The sequence below is a fragment of the Phodopus roborovskii genome, unplaced genomic scaffold, assembly GCF_943737965.1.
Source record: "Phodopus roborovskii unplaced genomic scaffold, PHOROB, whole genome shotgun sequence".
NCBI classification, from domain to species: Eukaryota; Metazoa; Chordata; class Mammalia; order Rodentia; family Cricetidae; genus Phodopus; species Phodopus roborovskii.
In genome coordinates, this window is record NW_026126563.1 from 882131 (window position 1) to 897112 (window position 14982).

The window sequence follows — 14982 nt, forward strand, 5'->3', positions numbered from 1 at the left end:
TAGTCTTTATATGAAAGAACAATTTATATACATAGATAAACAATTCAATGCTAGAACAAACATCTAGGAATCATGGAAGAAAACTGCCTCATCAATCTCAGGATTCTGTGACCATGTCACTACAAGTGTTTATTCATGAGATAATAAATTTGTATGAACTATGCCTGACATATAAATGAATAATAAATTATAGTTGTTACAGATTTCATACCCTAGCGAACTTACACTTTTATTCATGTATTCCATTATATAAAATATTTGTGCATATCATGTGAATGTGCATATTTTTAACAGTGCATAACAAGACTGAATAACAAAAGTCTTACTTAAAGATTTTTCAAATGAGAATTAATCTCAGTAATTTAACTACTGATTTCAACCTTGTGCTCACTGTAGGCATGAGAGACATGGTCCCTCTGTCCATGTTCCCTTACACAAGAATTCAAACCCTGAAGTCACCTTTCTTTTCAGTGTTGCTTTCCCAGGCCTCAGCAAATCCAGGTTCAGTTGTGCGTTGATTTGCTTCATCTGCTCCATGCAGTTCTCTATGAGATCAGCTGAAAGAAAAAGCCTGCAGTAGTCAAGGGCCATTCCATTCCTAAAAGTCACCGAAAACCTGTATAAATCTAATCCAAAAGTCACTGACAACCTGTATAAATCTAATCTGTGAGAAAATAATGAATTAAAAGGGAAAAAGACCACAACACTGAGGCCCACTTATTTTCATTTCTTATTGAGTTTCCATCTCCACTCTATACTTCCTGGCCTGCCTGCTTCACCTGAGCAGCAAGTCATTAGTCAGATGCACAGGTTCTGTGTTCCTATTACTTTCTTTCTCCTCTCAGACCTATAATAATATATAAAATCTCTGATGTCCAGAAGAGAATCCATTACCTTACAGTATGAAAAAATATATAAAAAACTGTTCATCTGATACTATTGTCTTTACTGTACCATAAAAACTGTTTTTGTATCTGTAGGAGATATAAAATATGCTTATATATGCTAAGAATTATGGAGCTGAATAATAGGCTAAAGCTTGAATTTCTTTACATGTATATAGTCTCTACAGTAACAATCATTACATGTAAATAGAAACATATAATCTACAGGCATCATCTTTGCATTGACTGATTGACTGATTAATTTTCCATTACTATATTCCAGGCTACTCTTTTTCTGTTTTAAATGCAATGAATGCAGGGCTAGAGAGATAGGGCTAGGTGGTTAAGATAGTTCACATTTTGCTCTTGCAAAGAACCTGAGTTTCAGTTCCTAGCACCTATGTCAGGCAGCTCACAAATTCTGTAACTCCAGTTCTAGGGACAAAAACCCTTTTCTGCCCCCCATGAGCAACTGCACCCACATGAACATACCCACACACAAACATACATACACATAATTAAAAATGAAATAAATCTTAAAAATAAAGGGCTACTGTACTGTTAAAAACTTTTTTTTTTTTTGGCCAGTGATTAATTGCATTTTATTTGTTTGCCCATTTTTAAGAGGTGAATATCACTGAGATTTTACTATAATTTATTTATATTTTAGTTCACAGGAAATTAAAATAAACAAGCAGTAGAAGATATGATTGTCAAGCTCCCAAATAAACAACTGCTGATGAAGATTACCTCTCAAAGCATGCTTCTGCGCTCTTCTGCTGACAGCCAGAAGTGACATTAATGCATTTGCTGCAACTCTTTTCAGGACATCTTTGGGGGATTTTCCTTCATAGCACTGCAGAGAACACAGATAAAACAGTAGTAAAGGGGCAATACAAGAGAAAGGGAAAGGAAAGAGAAGGAATAAATAACACTAAAGATGTTTGAAAATAACATAGGTAATCAAATTATTTTGCGTGCACTTAAAATTATATATGATATGTATACATATGTATACACATACACATACAAATACTTTAAATAAGTTATGACACTTGGGGTAATAATGCTACCCCACCCCAAGAACCACAGACTACCTTGTGAAAACCCAGTAACAAGCACAAGAAATTCCCCTTGAGTTGGTTGGTCAGGGGCGTCCAGAAGACCCCTAACACAATACAGACCATTGCTCTTGTCCTTCACTGTCCCCGAAGGGACACAGGACTTAGAGGACATGAGAGGGAACTGACCAGGAAGCTTTCTCCCCAAGGACTTTCTTTCACTGTTCCCCAAAGTGTCATACAAGTTGCTAAGGGAGAAAAGTAATCTCCAGTTCAAACTAGCTGCTAACACCACAAAACACAACACTGACTGGACTAGAAAGATATCCACAGTGGTGTGATAGTGGCACTTTTATCTTGAGGGCTGTCAACTTAGTCTAGTTGGACTTAAGGCCCTCAAAAGAAGGAAATTCATGGCTGGTAACGTAAACCTAGCCAATTACCCATGGCCGGAGAGATCATAGACTCAAGATGAGGACTGTCTATTGCCATTTTCCCAAACTAATATAAGTGCTAAGGGTATTCTAAATGTACATTCTCATAACCACAAATAAGTGTAGCTTAGTACGTTTCACTTTTGAATAAGGTGGAGAGCTACTAATGGTCAAAATGCAGAGAAAAAGTGGATTGTGGGGTACCCAGCCCAAAAAATAAATCTGCGATTCAGCCCCTACATCTAAAGCTCAGAAAAAATTATGGAAAATGGGTATGAAAGATTATAAGATCCATAGACCCAAGATGCTTGAGGTTTATGAATCTCCTAGATCTGACAAGAAAAAACGAAAACAAAAAAATGTACCTGTGAATTATCAGCTGTATGGTTGCCTAAGTAAGACCAGCATAATGACAATACAGGGAGACAAACCAACAAAGACAGGAAAAATTCCACATGGTGCACCCCTAGATAAAGAGCTATAGGTGGTCAATGGCTGATGAGAGATGGAAAATCAGTTTCCTTCACAGATGAGCTTCTTTGATGGGAGATGTCATTCTATAAATATGTTTCTCATATTGGTTAATGAATAAAGCACTGTTGGCTGATAGGAAAGCAAGATAGGCAGAACTAGGAGACAAGGAGGAAAGAGGAAGTAGTAGGGAGGAGATTCAAGATGGAGGATGGAGAGAACAGAACGCCGGCCCTTCTCTCCAGTAAGGTGATACCATGTGGAAATACTTAGATTAATAGAAATGGGATAATATTTAAGACAGAGTTAGCCGATAAGAAACTAGTAACTGGCCAACAGCTTTGTATCTAATTCAGTGTCTCTGTGTGTTATTTGGGGCTGGCACAGCTGTGGGACCAGGCTGATGGGAAAAACAGCTCGTAATACTTCTTCATAGATTGTCTAATCTCAAATGAACAGCCCTGGATATGTGTACACACAGACGTAAAGCTAGATGGATTCAGTAGGTTGTATATATGTATACAAACACACACATGTGTGTAAATATATCCATATATATGTAATAATAAGTTTTCATGAATAGGGGATCACAGGAAGAAGGAAAGAGAAGGGAAGTAGTTATATAGATGCAATGTCCATTGCAACACAAAGGTAATAAACAACAAACTTTATAAGATTACAGTGTTTTTAAAAAAAAAAGAAGAACAAGACAAATTAGAGTTTTCAATAAATACCTTATTACAAGCTGGCTCATCGTAACCATGAATCTAATGGAACACAACACTGTTAGGAAAAAACATCCTCTGCTTGCCCTAGCTACAACTTGGTATTTCACCAGATCCAGCAGGACTGGCCAGAGGAAGAGGCTAGACTTTCCGAGTTTCTGGTCTTCTCAGAGAGGATAGAAGGCAAAAGTTGAGCACCTAATTTTTATAGCACTCTTCTCTGAGGGAAGTCATTTAAACACCCAAGAGGAACACAAGCTGACTAAAGCAAGACTTATTCTTTCAGAAAAAATGTTCTGATAAGACCTAAATTAGAAAACCAGTTACTATACTAGATAGAGGAATAACTTTTAAAAAGGTATAATTTTTGTTTGTTTGTTTGTAAAACTCTTTAAAATGCAATGATCTAAGAAATAAAGTTTGTTAATGTGACAGGAATCAAGATAATAAGGACAGCAACTAGTTTTTATTTTTTTAATATCTATTTTATGTATATGTGTGTGTACTTAAGTATATGAATGTACACCAAATGCATCCAAGAATCATGGAAATCAATTGAAAGAGGGCACTGGAGTCCCTGGAAGTGGAGTTATAGCAGCTATGAGCCACCATGTGGTTGCTTTGAATCAAACCTAGGTTCTTTGCAAAAGCAACAGGTGTTTTCACTTACTGAGCCATTTCTCCAACCCACCATCTAGTTCTTAACTGGGAAAAGCTGAGAGGATGGATATAAGGCAGTAGCTACAGAGAAGCTACTGCCTCACCCAAACACACAGCTCTTAGGGGAGACCAAACTTCTGAAACAATCAGCTTCTGGAGGCAAATGAGAAAATGTAGGGACCTGTCAGGATTCTTAGCTATGCTGAGAAAGCAACTGGATTTCACAGGACAAAGAAAACAAATCCCCCAAAGAATGCATCTTTTAGCTGGACCAGAGAGTATCCCCTTCTGTCTTCTGCTGTTGCTTTTAAATAAATTTCTGGTAGCATACAAAGAAGTGGGTCTCATGTAACATTTCCATACATATCATTACATTCTATTAATCTCCCCTCTTCCTCTTTCTTGCGGTCCTGTTCAACCTGAAGTATGCTACCCTTCTGATCTTATGACGTAAGAATTCTATTATCTCATTTCCCTCTCATTTTTCCCTTTCTAACAGCATTCTCTGCATTCCAACAGCCAAGGCCAATGCTAAAAATGTACAAGTAGTTCATATCATAAACATCTTCTTGAGCAAAAAGAAAAAAAATCTCCAAATTCAAAGCAACAAAGGGACCACCACAAATCAGCAGAGGGAACAGCCATGTGAATTACATCTAGCTGAGGTAGAAATACATAATTATATCACTTTTTCATCTTTTAGAGGTGACTTAAAAAATCATAAAATGGTATTAAAAGGCACCCACACTCATCTCTACGTCGAGGTCCCATATGTCTGATACTGGCCTTGAACTCCCTTTATGTAGCTAAGACCTTGAACTCTTGCTTTTCTTGCCTCTACCTCCTGAGTGCTGGAATTAAAGGTGTGTGCTACTGTATCCAGTATATGTAGTTTTGGAGATAAAACACAGACAATTATGCATGCTTATGAAAGCACTCTACCAGCCAAACTACACTTGTGGTAAGGTAGCCCTTATGCCCAGGCCTGTAATGTCAGATATTCAAATGGCTGAGACAGAAAGATCATAAATCAAGGGTAGCCTAGACTATGGGGCGAGTTCAAGGCCAACCTGGGCAACTTAAGAGTTTGTCTCAAAATAAAAGGTAAAGCAAGGAGCTAGGGATACAGCTTAGTCACAGAATGTTTGCCTAACATGCAAGATGTCCTCGGTTTAATATACACACATACACACACACACACACAAAAGAAGGGCCAGGTACAAAGTGCTAGTAATAGTCCTAATTGAAAAAAAAAAAAGAGTGCAGCTTTACATAAGGTAATTCTTAAAGTCCTATTTATACTTGCTAATCTATTTACAGTTTTGTATTATGTTTACCTAAGCAAAAATAAACATTGATTATTTAATAAATATGAATGAAAATTTTTTAAATGATGACTACTGAAAGTGAATTCCTTTAAGGATACATAAAGTCTAGAAAACAAACCTGAAGAATTGTTTCATTAAGTCGCTCTGAAGATTTAAGACTTTCCCGAGTTCCATCGAGAAGTGAAGCCAAGGTTGGGGCATGGCATGCATTTGTTCTGCCCTTGTCCTGGGGACGCCTCTTTTCCTCCTCAGCCAAAAGAACAGACAGGAACTGGAGGCTGGCAATGCTCAGGGCAGGGCACCTGACTGACAAGCCCACACATCTGCACAATGTGTCTAAAGGGAAAATGATTTCAATGTAAATGTTTGAGGAGAAAATTAATTAGATTGGTTTTAGTAGTTAAATTTATAGCATTCTTGTTTTTAATGATGCTAAGCTATCAATAGCACATGTATAAGACAGTTTTAAAGTCAGTATTACGGCCACATACTGTGTTAAGAAATATGTCTAATTTTTTTTTTTGGTATGTATACACAGGGATAGTAATGTGTGGATGGCTACTTTGGGCTAACATTTAAAGCTGAGAATTTTCAACCTCCACAGCGTAGAGGTATGGGTCAGCACTTGTCTAGCATGTATGTGGCCCATATGGAAACCTATTTCCTAAAAATATATTTTAAAAATAGTTATGTAAAATGAATATTAAAAAGAATGACAAATTTTAGACATAAATGTTTATGTAAATTCTTGCTATGTTAAAGTTTATGACTATAAAAATCAAAGTTTACTGAAAAATAGTTGCTTATTTTAATAAGAAACAGAAAAGAGAAAAATAACCTCATTTTTGGTATTTCTATGCTATTAAAAAAATGTCTTAGAAAAGATAATATTTTAGAACTTCCTGTGTTGCATGTAAGACTCCACTGTGTGCACATTTAACACAGAATGCAGCTAGCAAAAAAAAAAAAAAAAAAGTCTTTAGGAACAAAAATAAATCTAAGTGTTTCATAAACTTGATATACACATTTTCATGAAACCAGAGACTTTTCTTTCTTGGCTTTTGGCATACTGAAATGTATTGCAATTTCTCAAATCTGCACTTTGGGTGAAAAGAGGCTCATCAAGGGCACTGCCTGTAATTCTTTCTTATGCCATGCTGTAACTACTTGGAAAATGTACACATTTAACTGGGAATAAAGACTACCTTATTTTTATTAGGTGAAAGACCCATGATCCTTCAAGGATATTCTTACCAATCACTGCCTCCCAGTGCTTGGCAAGAGTTGAGATAATAATAATAAGGGAGACAGCACCAACTTTCCTCAGGAGTGTGGCCAGAAGATCGAATAGATGCGTCCATGTGCGATGAAAAGCCAATACTAACTGTGTATCTGTAAAAATTAACCCAAACACTTCAAGTTATTTACAAGAAAACTCTTCAGAAACACACAACTCACAAGTAACAATTTATTGCATACATGAAGTATAGACTTGTCAAAAAGAAAAGCAATAATTCAGGTGCATGCTACACCAATCACAAGAGTCTCCCAAGGCCCAACCCACTGCCCCCCTCACCCCCACCTCACTACCACCAGCCCAGTGGACTCCTGCTAATCAGGTACAGGCCACATCAGTCAGAATAACAAGTGAGTGACTTCCCTGCCAGCTGAACTGCCCCAGTTCCTGGATTCTGTTCCCAAGGTCCATTCCAGCACTCAAGAAAAGCAATAATCACTATTTTCTTAGTTATGGTTTTTATTATTGTGATAAAATACTATGTATGACCAAAAGCAACTTGAAAAAACATGAGCTTATTTCAGCTAACAGTGACATATCACCATTTATCAACAAGGAAAGTCAGGAGATGAACTTGAACAGGCAGGACCCTGATGTAGAGGCCATGGAGGAGTGCTGTTTCCAGGTTTAACCCTAATAACTTGCTCAATCTCCTTGCTTACAGCACCTAGGACCACCTGTCCATGAATGACTCAGGTCACAGGCTGTCCCCGTGTTCCTCGGCTAGCCTATCACTAAACTCAATAACAGGTATTTTAGATGTTTGCCCATTGCCAATCCCATAAAAATTTAATTATAAAGATATGCTGCGTACTCAGGTTTTATGTACTATATGCATGTTTGTAGTACCCCTTTAAAAATTCATAAAAGTTTACTCTTTTTATTCAATAAAGGCTTAATAATGGTAAAATATTTAAGTTGGAAGGTAAATTTAAAATGTTATTAACATTTAACTTTATTACCATACTGAATATTTTAGCTGAATTTGTTTGTATATATTATAAGGTATTGAATTATATAGGTGAATTAAAAATCATATAATGAATAGTATTTATAGATATAAATAACAATATGTATACATTAGAAATATATGAAAACATAATAGAAATATAGCCAAAGTTTAATAAAAATCATTCAAACCTTAAGTTTCTATGAAAACAATTTAAAAATATTTTCCTTAAGAAAAGATTTTTTAATGAACAACTATACTTTTGCAAGATACAAGAAAAACATAGCTACTAAACGCTCCTTCGGATATTACTGATAATTTATATAATTATAAGATTAAATACTTTTTATAATAAAACATATAGAGGAACTATAAAAATGTAAACAAGGCCACAGTAGTAGTCACACCACCTCTTGCCAGATGTACTAATAGATCAAGTGACTCATCATCTTCATAGTAGTTTTGTGCACTAATGATGTAATTCCTTACACATCTTCATGAACTCAATGTCAGTGTTGGTCAAGTAATAGCTACAAAAACCCAACGTGAGAAATAACTAAATAAAAAGAATTTATGAGGTACAACTGGACTCTGTTAGACTACAGGTCATTGTAACATCTAGCTCAGCCCTTTCTCATAAGAATGAATTTCCTTATTGTTGAGACTACAGTCTAACCTACTAATCTTAATTAAATTATTGCTTCCATGAAGAGAATTTCTAAGCATGAAATTACTGCAACTCAAATACAGAAGTAATTTTAACATGGATATGGATGATGCTGAGGACTGCAATTGCTCAGGATCATGGCATCTGAGCACATCACAGGCAAAATAAATCCACACAATTCAAAGGACTAAATAAGGATGAGCTGAAAGGCTGAATGAAGCACAATGATTTCAAGTTCAAGAGCGGCCTGTGCTACAGAGTTAGCCCAAGCCCAACTTACCAAGTTATTATCTAAGGATTAAAAAAATTAAAAATAGGTTGGAGAGGTAACTGAGTGATAAATTGCTTCCCTATTTTATTGTAGGCCCTACATTAAATCTCTGGGCTATGTGGGAAAATGAGTGAATGAATGCATATAAAGGAAAATGAAGTGATAAGGTTCATTATTATTTATCATTTATATTAAAAAAACAAACATTCACATATTCATATATTATCCCATATACTTGATAACTACCACTGATAAATATAAACACATATCTGTCTACAAAATTCAGGGTTTTATTAATTCAGCCCTGTATTTTTGTTTTGATTTTCTCCAATACTAAGCATTACATTCAGCCTTCAACATGAAGTAGGTCTCACTATTTTAAGGTCTTAGGAAATGTTCATATTATATGCTAAAGTGGACCATACCTGTGACTGTCATTTGGCCTTAGCCACAAATATGAAAATAGTACTCCAAACTCACTGCAGACTGTAGCATGTGTTTCAGCTGACAGACGGAGATTTTTTTTTCTTTTCTTTTTTTTTGGTCCATTTTTTTTTTTCCCCCAGCTACTCATCTGCCCTAAATTTCTCCTGGAGCTACTTCAGGAAAATTTTAATTATAAACCACATCATCAAAACATCCCAAATTATCAAGAGAGTGGGGGTGGGGGCCTTAACCTGGAGCATAGTAAGATTTGCTTCCTCAATATTGTTCACTTCTCATCTAAACTGTAAAAATAAAACTTAGCTAAACGCCCTGTTTCTGAAGACACCATGTATTTTGGACACAGGACCCATGAGATCAGAGCTAGATGTGACCCAAAAGCCTCTTCTCTGAGGACACATTTCATGGTAGCAGAAGGCCCCACCCTAGCTTTCAAAGGTGGGAGGGGAGCAATAGTCCTAACTAGCTGAAATAAGATGCCTATGAACTACAACAATGATTAGCATGGCACAATAACTGAAGGGTACCGTTCTGTACTGCCACGCATACTTTGGTGGTGACCAGCAACTCTCTAATGGATTTCTTCCACAAGAAGGAAACCATGCCTACTACTGTAACCCTAGCCAGCTACCCGGGCTAATGAAGTCATGGATCTTATAGGAAAACCTACAACTGCCAATTTACTGAAACAGCACAATCCCTAACTACAACCTAATATATGGCCTTATAGTCACAGATAAGTATAGGTCTCACCCTTCCAGAGAGAGAGAGAGAGAGAGAGAGAGAGAGAGAGAGAGAGAAATGTCTCATTGCAACAGATGAACATTATTACAGAAAACTATATTTGATCAAAATTCAGAGACCAAGAGATTGTATGGAACCCAGTCCCAACTGATACGTCTACCATACAACACTTGCCCTTAAGGCTCAGGGACTAAAGCAGAAGAACAAGACAGAGAGATTGTAAGAGCCAGAGGAATAGGAAGCTTATTGTGAGATACTATCTCCTAAAAATGTCAGAGAAGCTGCAACCATGAAGTCTCATCAACAAGCCCTGAAGAACAACACCAACAGACATGCTGGAATGGAAGTGGGAAATCTCATGGGGCCTCAACCCCAGACAAAGAAAGAATACTGACAATGGGAGAAACAGTCTTCCTCAAGGAAGAACCCCCAAATTGGTCATCCACCCTGAAATCATATACAGATAAATCACATTACATGAACTGAGCGTGCTGAGGAGGGGAGGAGTAGCATAACAAGTGAAGAAACAGAAGCCAATAATCTGAGATGGTGGAGGGTGGAGACATGGGAAGGGTTGGAAGGAAGAAGGAAGGAAGAAGGAAGGAAGAAAATGACGTGATTATATTTTAACTTCTAAAAATTTAAATAGAACTTACCTAATACATCTTTGGTGCACACAATGAGAACCCGGATGACATTGGTGATAAGAGGTTTCAGGAGTTCCTCCTGTGCCACAAGGTTAGGATCTACCAACAGACAGGACTGAAAAAACTGGGACAAAGAAGACAGGTACTCCAAGAGAAAGGAAACCTGTTGGCAAAAGGACACAGAAAACAATGAGTTAGTAGATCTCATAAAAGGCCTATCTCAGGGGCATCAGTGTTTTACTTTTCTGTGTATTACAAGAAATCATTTCTTTATGAAATAAACTTAATAAAACACTAAAAACAGCAAAGCACTCGTCATAAATCATGTGCTATAAACCTAATATGCATCAGGCAAAGCGTAGTTTCCAATATTAGAAGCATGTCAGCAATAGTCACATTAGCACTATCAACTATAGCACCAGTAAATAAAACAGTATTTTCAAAGCTGATTTCTGTATTTCATTGAAAGAAAGTCTTCATCTTCTGAAAGTAGGTAACTTGTGGAAACAATATCCTAGAAGAAGCCCAGAGGTTATATAAAGAAAAGTAAACTAATTTGTGAAGTGCAATCTGATTACAAAAATATTCCTCAAAGTGCAAAAGAATAGAAGAAAATACATTTATCCTAGTAGCCCAGTTAATGGAATCAATAAAATCTGGTTTTGCTTTTAGTTATTCTTCAGTGTAAAAACAATAAATATAAACAGCATAAAAAGCATTAAATTTCCATGACCAACAATAAAACTGTATCTGGAATTTTCTTAGTGCTATTACTATATAGGTAAGTGTCCTTTCAAAACTTCCTCTGGACAGCCAGCTAAAGAATAGCAGCAATGTCTTATGTAGTTGCTGTTCTTAAGCAGTACACCCTTATAAGGGAATTTTGTAGAGCTGTCTGAGGTCAGTTTCTATGCACAAAAGCAGTCTTTTCACTCATCTTAGTTGTGCTGTGAGAGCATAATTAAGAGCTGGGAACTGGTCTCTACTTGCTCAGGTGTGCATGTACACGGTCTTGGACATTTAAAAAGAATTGTTTTCTTATTTCCTTGAGTGTGAAATTCCTTTATAGACTATGCTAGCTTACTTCATATTATATAAAAATATATGTACCTTTATTCTTCATGAATTCCTTCTACAGATTTTGAAATTTAATTTGCTTATTTCTGTAACACTTTTGTTGTTTTTTTATATTGTTGGAGTCAGGGTCTAACGTAGTCTGGGCTGGCCTAGCACTCACTACATACTTGGATTTGACTGCAAACTTCTGATCCTCCTGCCTTTATTTCCCAGTGCTAGGATTACAGGCAAGTACTACAAGAGTCAACTCTGTGACATCTAATAGCATCACTGATATTGGAAATTGCACATTTTACATACAGATCCTACGCAAGAACCCTAAGATTAGTGAATAGCTGTGAAGAAAAAAATTAAAGTTTATTTTTGGTACCTTGCTTTGAAAACATACATGTTTTTTTAGGTTGGTTGGTTTGTTTGTTTTGTTGAGAACAAGGCCTCACCACATAGCCCTGGCTATCCTGAAACTCACTATGTAGACCATGCTATCTTGAACTCACCAAGATCCATCTGCCTCTGCCTCCCTAGTGCTGGAAGGTTTAGCTGGACTGTAGTGATACACATCTTTAATCCTAGCACTGCAAAGGCAGAGGCAGGTAGATATCTGTGAGATCTAGGCCACAGTAGAGGAAGTGAGTTCCAGGACTGCCTGGGCTACACAAAGAAAAAAAAAAAAAAAAAAAAAAAAAAACCCAAAAACAAAACAAAACAAAAAACTTTAACCTACACCAGAAGATAGCCTAAAATTATAAAAGTGGGCTATACCAGTGCCTCTTTATAAAGTAGTAATCCAAGAAATTTGACTAAACATTTATAGCTGATTGATGATAGAGTTAGAAAAGTACTTTTCTCCCATCCCAGTTTCTCTGTTAAAGATTTTAAGAAGCCTAATTCAATTAAGTACACAATACCACACATACTGAAAGATTTTCATCTTTTTTCTTGTGGTTAGATCTCCTTAAAATTTGTTATATGGTCTGCAAGGCAAAGAAACCCATGATACAAATGACAGGCAGATCCAAGGTGTTTACCTGAGCTTGAGTGTGTTCAACAGCAGATGATAAAGGCGGCAGGGTCTTGAGCTCCTGGATGCACATCTCTATGACAGAGGCATCCACGGAACTGTCAAGGATAAACCAGACCCCATAGATAGTCACTTTATTTCTTATTAAAGACAAAACATCACCATCTGAAGTTTCAATATAAACATGAATATAAATAAAGAGAAAGGACTTTCACAAGTAAATACAATATTTAAGGGTTCCCACAATATTGTGAAACTGTTAATATTCAGGCATCGTTACTGACCTCTCCTTGGGGTTTTGACAGGGTATGCCTTCAGCTGTAGCCACTAAGAGCACCACCTGTGCACATTCACTATGTTCCCTTTTAAAAGGGCCCTGCCCACCTTCCATCCTCTCTCTCTCTCTTCCTCCCTCCCTCCCTCTACTTCTCTCCCCTTTTCCTCCCCTCTTTCCTTTCTACCCCTCTCTCCTGATGCTCTTGTACCCTGAGGTTGATCTACCCCTCCCCTTTCTCCTTTTTATGATCTCTTTCCTTAAAAAAAAAAAAAAAAAAAAATCCCTCTGCTTGAAACCTGTTGTACAACATCTTCCTCTCGTGCACTGCTTTTCTTAAATTACAACAGAAACTGTCATCAGTTGTCAGTTTGACACATCTGAACAGAGGAATTGCCTCCATCGTATTATCCCGTGGCATGTCTGTAGAGCATGCTCTTAATTGCTAATGGGTGTGAGTGTGGCTACCCCCACTGTCTGAGGTGCTATCCCTGGGCAAGTGGACCCATTTGGATTAAGGCAGCTGAACAAGCTAGAGGGAGCAAGCCAGTAAGCAGAACTCCTTCATGGTCTCTGCTTCAGTTCCTGCTGCCTCAGCTTAGCTCAGTTTCTCTCAATAATAATGGCTTACAACCTGTAACCCAAATATGCCCTTCCCTCCTCTAAGTTGCTTTTGGTCAACGATGCATCATAGCAACAGAAAACTTAGGACAGAAACAAATATTTTTTTTTTTCAGTTCTTTCTTCACATCTCAAAAAAAGAGAATGTGATATGATTTAACATAGAGAAGACATACATTTCCAGCAGCACTGTTCAAAAAGAAAAAGAGAAAAATGGAAAAGAAATGAACATATGCATGTGGTTAAAAGAAGATGGACATGCTGGGCTAGAGTATCTGGGTTGGTAGGGAGAGAGAAGCCACATTCACTATACGAAAGTATCTGGGCACTAACTTTCTTCATGCTCATCCCTTTAAACTGAGGCCAGCAACAACCCTCTAGAGCATCAGGCATGTTCAATACTACAACATTATGCAAGGAATGAACTATAAACTTAGATAGGTCTGAACATAATAGCCAAAGTTTTGCCACTATGCTAAAAACATCATCAGACACTCATTAATATGAGGAAAATAAAAAATTCAAAGAATCAAGTCATTGTTTCCTTAAATTTCACCAAAATACTTTTGATGAGTTTAGTTTCCCATAACAAAACACATTCAGATGAAATTCAACAGTGATTTTCAACCTGGGAACATTATCTGATATGACTGCTAGAGATAAGAATCTTCAAACTCCTTCATGTCCAGTGAAAAATAATCAAGGGAATTATATACTACATTCGTTCTCTGTGCTGACGGCACATAAAATTTAGAACCTTCTCAATTTTTTAAACTAAAGAAAACAATCTTTTTTTTTAATCTAAACAACCAAGAAGCCACTACAAGTAAACTAATAGAACAGAGGAAGGAAATAATAACAGCAACAACTGTGGAGAGAACTGAGACAAAAGCCTGGAACTTAATGGGTGTTAGAACAAATGCGAATCTACTCCCTTGTATCTCTTACCTGCAGAGAAGCTCTATGAGATGGGCTTGTTGAAATGCATTTGCAGCATCTCTTGGAATAACTGCCAGGAGGTTGTCTAAAAGGCTGCAGACTGCTGACAGAAGAGACGGCGTAACAAACATACACTGCTTGTGCAGGGGAGCAGACAACGATGAGTCATGAAGTCGCACTGGCCTGGCTTCACATTGACCTGCTACTTACAATAAAGCATAAAAATCATTTAACGTGGTTATTAACAAAATTTACAAGTTCTCATGACACAGGAAAGTTCCTAAAGACACAGAGGTGGGTGGTTGGTTAAATCTCACAACTGCATGGCTCAGTTTAACCTTGAGGCTAGGATGATTGACTGCTCCTATTCCTAATCCCCATTCCCCATAAGTGTACACAGGCACACACAGAAGCACCCAACATGCAGTCACACATGTGTACATGCACACATACGTTAATACGTGTGAA

At 37.1% G+C, this 14982-nt stretch overlaps 1 protein-coding gene across 1 annotated transcript in view; it reads right to left on the bottom strand.

The window, feature by feature from the left end:
• Rttn (rotatin) overlaps positions 1–14982 on the bottom strand; it is a 117614-nt gene that overhangs the window by 14110 nt on the left and 88522 nt on the right. Inside the window, exons 36-42 of the mRNA XM_051202025.1 lie at positions 14524–14713; positions 12688–12778; positions 10592–10745; positions 6818–6955; positions 5682–5899; positions 1635–1740; positions 460–557 (exon numbers count right to left, since the gene is read on the bottom strand). Of these exons, the coding sequence (XP_051057982.1) occupies positions 460–557; positions 1635–1740; positions 5682–5899; positions 6818–6955; positions 10592–10745; positions 12688–12778; positions 14524–14713 (995 nt within the window). The remainder of the gene's footprint in view (positions 1–459; positions 558–1634; positions 1741–5681; positions 5900–6817; positions 6956–10591; positions 10746–12687; positions 12779–14523; positions 14714–14982) is intronic.